Source organism: Trachymyrmex septentrionalis, unplaced genomic scaffold (assembly GCF_001594115.1).
Source record: "Trachymyrmex septentrionalis isolate Tsep2-gDNA-1 unplaced genomic scaffold, Tsep1.0 scaffold101, whole genome shotgun sequence".
Lineage (NCBI taxonomy): Eukaryota > Metazoa > Arthropoda > Insecta > Hymenoptera > Formicidae > Trachymyrmex > Trachymyrmex septentrionalis.
The window spans coordinates 107,307-114,401 of NW_017304136.1; the positions used below are offsets into that span (position 1 = coordinate 107,307).

A 7,095-nucleotide genomic window follows, 5' to 3' on the forward strand; every position below is an offset into this window, starting at 1 on the left:
TATATATATATGTCATTTGTAGTCTATGCCTTTTGTAGGGTGTCGCTGATACATTTCTCGAAATCGTCTTCACTTATAGGATATGTCCAAGGTTTGGTTCTCTTCTTCTTTATCATTTTATACCTTTCTTGGTATGTATTTCTATTATTGCTCTAACCATCTGATAGTTACTTGTAGTTGCAAATTTATTTAGAACATTGACATTTTTGAATATGTATTTTTTATCCGCAATAAAATAATCTATTTCGTTTCGTGTTCTGCTATTTGAGCTTTTCTATGTCCATCTTCGATGCCATCCTATGTCATCTCCTTCTTATGAAAGAAACTATTCATCTGGTAAAGGTCATGTTCCAACAGGAAACTCAGTAACATTTCTCATTTAATATTATAAATTATAATAAATATTTAATATGATAATAATATTTAAATTAAATTTTACATAAAATAGTATCTTAAAGCTCATTAAATTCACGAAATGACTTATTATTTTTTTAAATTCAGCTCAAACTTTCAGCATTTATCCAAAATAAACTCGATATTTTATAATAGAAGCTTTTTCTTTATTGTTAACATTATATTTTTTTATATTCAGTAATTTATATTAGTATTATAAAAATTATATTTCTATTCTATTAACATTTATTTCTAGGAAGGCAACTTTTATTGAAAGCCATTTTAACCAACAGACAAATTATAATAACAATGAGAAAAGCTATCGAAGATCTACGTTATGATATTCGTCAAATTCAAAACATAAATAATTTACATGTATTTAATACAGTAGACGATTTTGGCATTGAAATGTTGTTGCGATCAATGAATAATTTTGTAAATTTCGGTTCAACTTTAGACAAACAAGAAATCGCAAAAAAATTTATAAATCTTTTTAAAGGATATACAGGGTAATTCGTATAAAGTGATCGATTTAATTATTAGCAAAACTTGAAGACATATGGAAAAATGGTTTATATCAACATGTTCAGTACAAAGAGGGACATCACGTAGTGGAAATAATTATTTTATGAACGGACACGTTGGGGATATTTCAAGGTAAACTTTATTTTTTTAAATGAAATGCCATATTTTTTTATTACATTATATGACAGTCCTTTTTAAGACAAATTTATTGATATATGTATTACACAAGGACATTCAAGATTAATTTAAGTCACAAATTCATAGTAAAGTAAAATGTATGCCTCGTATTTCCGTTCCTTACAATAAATGTTTTGACCATGGACTCGACGACACAGATGAATTCGGTGTGTTAAATGATCCACTGCTCTTTTTAGTATCTCCGGTGAAATATTTTTAAGCATAGTAGTAATTCGAGTAATCATATTATCATGAGTTGTTAGAGGTTCAGAGTACACAATGTCTTTGACATATTGTATTCCGAAATCCATTGAAAGAAAAGTGTTGCAACCATTCTGTTCACGATTGTACACGTTCAAAGTGTTTCAAGTATTTAACTTATTATAATATATAATAAAAACAAAAAAGAGTTTAAACAAATATTGAGAAAAGTAAGTGGGATCTGTTTGGATTTTCTAATTGGGATCTGTTTGGATTTTCTAATTGAGACCTGTTTAGATTTTCTAATTGGGATGTGTTTGGATTTTCTATTTAGAATCGCGTTTACAAAATATTACATTTTTGATTGGAATCTTCATAGATTTTCCAACCAAAATCCACGATTTTGAGGGAGAGGAGGCGGGGGAAGTCGAATTAGATCCCAATTAGATTCCAAAAAATTTTCTATGCGAGTTCTAAAGTATATCGCTTTGTATTGACATCCTCAAATCAAATGCCTCAATTTGACCATAAAGAAACTCTTTATTAGAAAATGAAATGAGTACATAATACAAAAAAAAAAAGATTTAATTAATTGAAATAAACTACATATATCAAATAATAATGTGTATCAAACTTATCTATGCATTTTATTCAATTACCATCAGCATTAGTATTACCCGATGCGCACCACGGGGAGGTTGCTGGGTTGATTTTGCACGCGCGTGTGCATGTGTATGGGAGGGAGGGAGGGAGGGGGTGAAGGTATGTGGGTGTATATTTGCTCTTTAAAATTATGTATTTCCATCTCGTCTTCGGATGACCTCTTATAAACGTGCATTTATGCAAGCTTTAATTGAAGTCTGAGGAATTTCTCATCATATTTGATGTTGCTTTCAGTTGCTGCAGATTTGTGTATGTATATCCCATACATGTTCAATGGGATTCAAATCCGTACTCACTGGTGGATGTCGTAGCATCTCGACGTTCTTTTCTTCGAGGAAATTAATTGCAATTCTGGCGGTATGTGGGCGAGCATTATCCTACATCAGGATAAAACATCCACCAATGAGCGAAGATTTGAATCCTATTGAACATGTATGGGATATGATAGGAAGAATACTACGAAGATTAGAGGAACAGCTAACAAATCTGCAGCAACTGGAAGCAACATTATATCCCATTGAACATGTATGGGATATGATATAGGAAGAAGACTACGAAGATTAGAGGAACAGCTGACAAATCTGCAGTAACTGAAAACAACATTGCATCAAATGTGATCAGAAATTCCTTAGGCTTCGATTAAAGCTTGCATGAGTGCACGTTTACAAGAGGTCCGAAGACGAGACAGAAATATACAATTTTAAAGAGCAAATATACACCCACATACTTTCACCCTCTCCCTCTCCCCCATATACATGCTCATGCACGCGCGCAAAATCAAACCTCCCCGTGATGCGCATCGAGTAACGCTAATGCTGGCGATAATTGAATAAAATGCATAGGTAAGTTTAATACGCTGTATCTCCTCGAAAAAAAATCGTACAAAGTTTAATTTTTTTTTTTAATTTGTAAGAGAAAAGTCCATACTTTATGACGATTATTACGACATTAACGAGAAAAATTTATTTCACCCTGTCAGAGCGCGTCAAATTATGCAAATTTCTTAAGAAAAAAAAACGTCCTTATTTTTTAAAAGATGCCAGGGATTAGGATTGATTCAAAATCTATTGGAAGCTTCGCAAAGTACAGACTTTACTCTTGAAAATAAAAAAGAACTTTTAATTGCGACCATTTTTCGCAGAGTTATGCCCATTTGAATTTATGCATTATAAATTTAAATATAAATTTATCTATGCGATAATTGAGTGTATATATATGTATATACATATATACATATATTTCATATATAATGAAATTAAATAGCGCGCGCCTGTATTGTTTTAGTAATTTATATAGGATGTTTAGAATTTGAATGTCAAAATTTCAGAAGCGTGTAGAGGATCGATAAACTTCTGGAAGAAAAAAAAGTCCTATAGGGATATTCTCATTTTTATTTTATTTTAGAAAAAATCGCAAAAATCTACAAAACGTAGTTTTCATTTTTGTACTTTCTTATTACTTATTCGCATTGTATTTATCCGCTTGCTTAATATACAATAGATATTGTTCAAAATGTTCCCGCATAGAAATTTTCCAAAATCTTCCCAAATACATCTTAGATTCTGATTAGAATGACCAAATAAGTAAATCGCACCAATTAGCAAATCTATTTTTATCCCAAAGTTGAATTTTTTTCTGTTTAAAATTGAAATAGAAATAACATAGAAATTTGCATTTCCTTTTTTTCATGAAAATTGTGTCATTCTTATATGGAAATATGTAGAATGGGAAATCCACATTTGTCCCAAGTAGGTAAATCGCACTGTGATACGAATTAGGAAATCTATTTTTATCTCAAATTTGAATTTTCTGTTCAGAATCGGAATAGATCAGTGCAGAAATTCACATGGTTCTTTTTGTATCATTAGTTAAAATCACGGTTTTATACATATATATGAAATCGAATGGAAAATCACATTTTTATAATATATCTATTAAACATGAAATTCATTGCATTGCAATAGAATAAAAAATAAAAATTGTACATAAATATTGATTGATGATGTACGTAGCTTTCTTTTTTATATTGTTGTATAGAGTCACTAGGGGTAATTGTGACAGGGGTAATTGTGGGCGTAAATGTGACGTACAATAATTTGAATTAAAAATAAATTTTGGGATTATTTTTATTAAACATATTGAAAGTAATCAACAATTATACTTTTTATGTGTTTGATAAAAATAACCCCAAAATTTGTTTTGCATTCAAATGCATGTCACACTTATCCTCACTGTCACAATTACGTCTAGTAACCCTACCTTTTATTTTTATTTATTATTTTAGAGTTAAATAATATTGTGATTGCAATAATATTAGTTAAATTATACTTTAACTGCATTATTTATATTTAGTATAATTATATACTGTACATTGATTTATTTGATTAAAAAAGTGATATAAATTAATATAAAATTAATTTAGTAGACAGTAATTTAGTAGACAGTATTATACAATTTATTTATAAATAATTAACACAGAAGTAACAATTCTATTGTAATTATTTTATTAATATAATAAAGGAAACATAAATGTTCGTTTTGCCTTACATTCTTCTAAATTTAAACATAGAAACAATAAAATGCATTTTTGTTTAATTAAATTTACAAGATACGTTTTTACATTAGAAGAAAATTCGAGTATCTGTTTAGATTTCCCATTTAGAATCTAATTTACTAAACATTATACTTCTGATCAGAATCTTCATAGATTTCCCAACCAGAATCCATAATTTTTTTGAGAAATCTGACTGGATTTTAATCTGATCCTAAAAAATATTCTATACGAGTTGACCTCTTGCAACAATGCATCTAATACGAACAGCTCGTATTATAGTTAAACACTAATCTGATATTTGGTATATTGCAGCTTCGATTCGATTTCTCAATTGTTCTCTTGAGTTAATTGACGACGAATAAAGTTTCTGCTTCAGGGTTCTCCACACAAAAAAGTCCAGTGGTGTCAAATCAGGTAATCGGGATGGCAAAGATACTACTCCTTCATATACGAGAACGAAGCAATAACGTTTTGTCTTTTTTGCAAATTTTCTTCAAAACGAAGCGAAAACGAGCATATTTCTACAGGATTTTTTTTTCTTAGTTTATCGATTGCCTACACGCTCCAAAAGTTTTGACATTTAAATTCAACACCCTGTATATATTTCATTTTAGACGGCAGCTTTGTTAAGGCTGACGCACGCAAATAAATTCCTCTATTTTGTAAATGTAAATGTCGCTTTCAATTCCATATTCCATGAACAATATTTAATTATTTTTATATCACTTCTTAATTATATAACTATGTTATTTAATTAGAAGACTGTTTTATTAATATTTATATAAATTTCTTGCAGTTTCAACAAACTGTATTAACTTACATACAAGACAGAGTCTGGGAATTCCATTTCTACGTGGCTAACAATTGGCCCGAGGACGCAATCTGCTTACATTTTCCCGGAATGACATTATCTGTAAGTATGAATTAAATTTCTGCTTTGATTTAAGGGAGAAGGAAGTTTATCTGACGCAATTTTAAACAAAAGTTTCGATTTTTAATATTTTTTATTATTTGAGATAACATTCCCATATTTAATTAGATTTTCCCTTTCTTAATTATATTTTCGTAAATAAGTACAATACTTTAAAAAGTTGTCCAATTTTAAGAGTTATTCCTTGAATTTATCTAATTTATTTCGAAATATGTGAGACTTGGATTATCTACGTATAGCCTATATCTTTTTGCGAAATATACCTATGTGTATGAGTAAATAGGTAAAAAAAAAATCAAAATTGTGTTGAAAAGGGTTACGAATCATAAGAAAAGCATAGAATATAATAAGTATGATATAATTAATGAATTAAACAAAGATATAAATATAAAACTATACAAATGACATTTCGACTCCGATCATTATCAGTGTCAAACATGTAATAAACAATTGATATAAACATATATATTTAAATTATAAACGGCTTAATACTAAAACTAATAAGAAAAAAAAATATATAGACTTCTGATGGACATATAAATTGGTAGCTTGATCCTGCAATTATCACATTGGTATTAAGTCCAAGAGGCTCCTTTTTCAATCGCGACAATGTCATCGCGCGTATTGTAGAAGAAAGTCACCGATATCGACATACCATTTTGTTTTTAGGCAATATTTCTTAAACAAAAGTTCAAAATAAAACTTCAAAAATAGAAGTATAATATACAAACTAAAAAGTGTCTTCCATCATATAAGCAGTTTTTATAATATTGTTTGCAATTTTGCAATAATTAATTTTTTCGCGAGATAAGCAAAAATGTCTCCAAAATTGACACAGTAGGCAGTGTGTTCCTATTCTTTTTCTTTTGCAGGAATTATCTATATAAAGTACCTACAAGTGAATGCATACATATTAGACATTCCAGAGTCTTTTTACTTCATTATAAAACATTTTTATTGAATTATATATGCATATTTATTTTACGCTGTTCTGCAAAATGCAAATATGTAACGCGATAGTTTTTTCATATATGTACGATTGTCTTCAGCTCCAATAGAGTTTTTTGACACTATAAAGCAACATTATAAAGATTAAGTTAGCTCATAATCTGTTTTATAGATAGGTGTGGCGGTTTACGCTGTACTCCAATTTTAAATTTAAAATCGTATTATGAAAAAACTAAGAGAAAAAATAATATAAATAAAACTGATTTAGGAAATTATAAGCATTTAAAATGACGTAATATTATTAATAATATAATCACTATTATTTTAAACTACGCAATTTACAAAAGAAAATCGTAAAAAGTTTATTTTCGCATTCGTAGAATTCGTTTTTAGATTTGATATAGAAATAAGCCACAAATACGCGAATTATGAGGTTGCATTTTTTCAAAATTAGCTAAACAGATTATTATTTTATTAGTATTAATACTATTAGTAAAGTGCAATAGTTAGTTTCTGAGAAATAAGGGGGTGTCACTTTAGGAGACTTATGTCAGTATCAGCGACTTTCCTCTACAATATTGATATAAAGTATTGAATCCAAAAGGCTCCTTATTCGATAATGTCATTGCGCGTATACAGTAATATTAGTTTATTAATTTATTATTAAAAATATTTATTTTTTATATTATATTTATTATATTTT

At 28.7% G+C, this 7,095-nt stretch overlaps 1 protein-coding gene across 1 annotated transcript in view; it reads left to right on the plus strand.

Annotated features, from left to right (window-relative positions):
• Window positions 1–7,095, plus strand: part of LOC108756546 — a 37,709-nt gene that overhangs the window by 26,928 nt on the left and 3,686 nt on the right. The window contains exon 2 of the mRNA XM_018500437.1: window positions 5,310–5,426. Within this exon, the coding sequence (XP_018355939.1) occupies window positions 5,310–5,426 (117 nt within the window). The remainder of the gene's footprint in view (window positions 1–5,309; window positions 5,427–7,095) is intronic.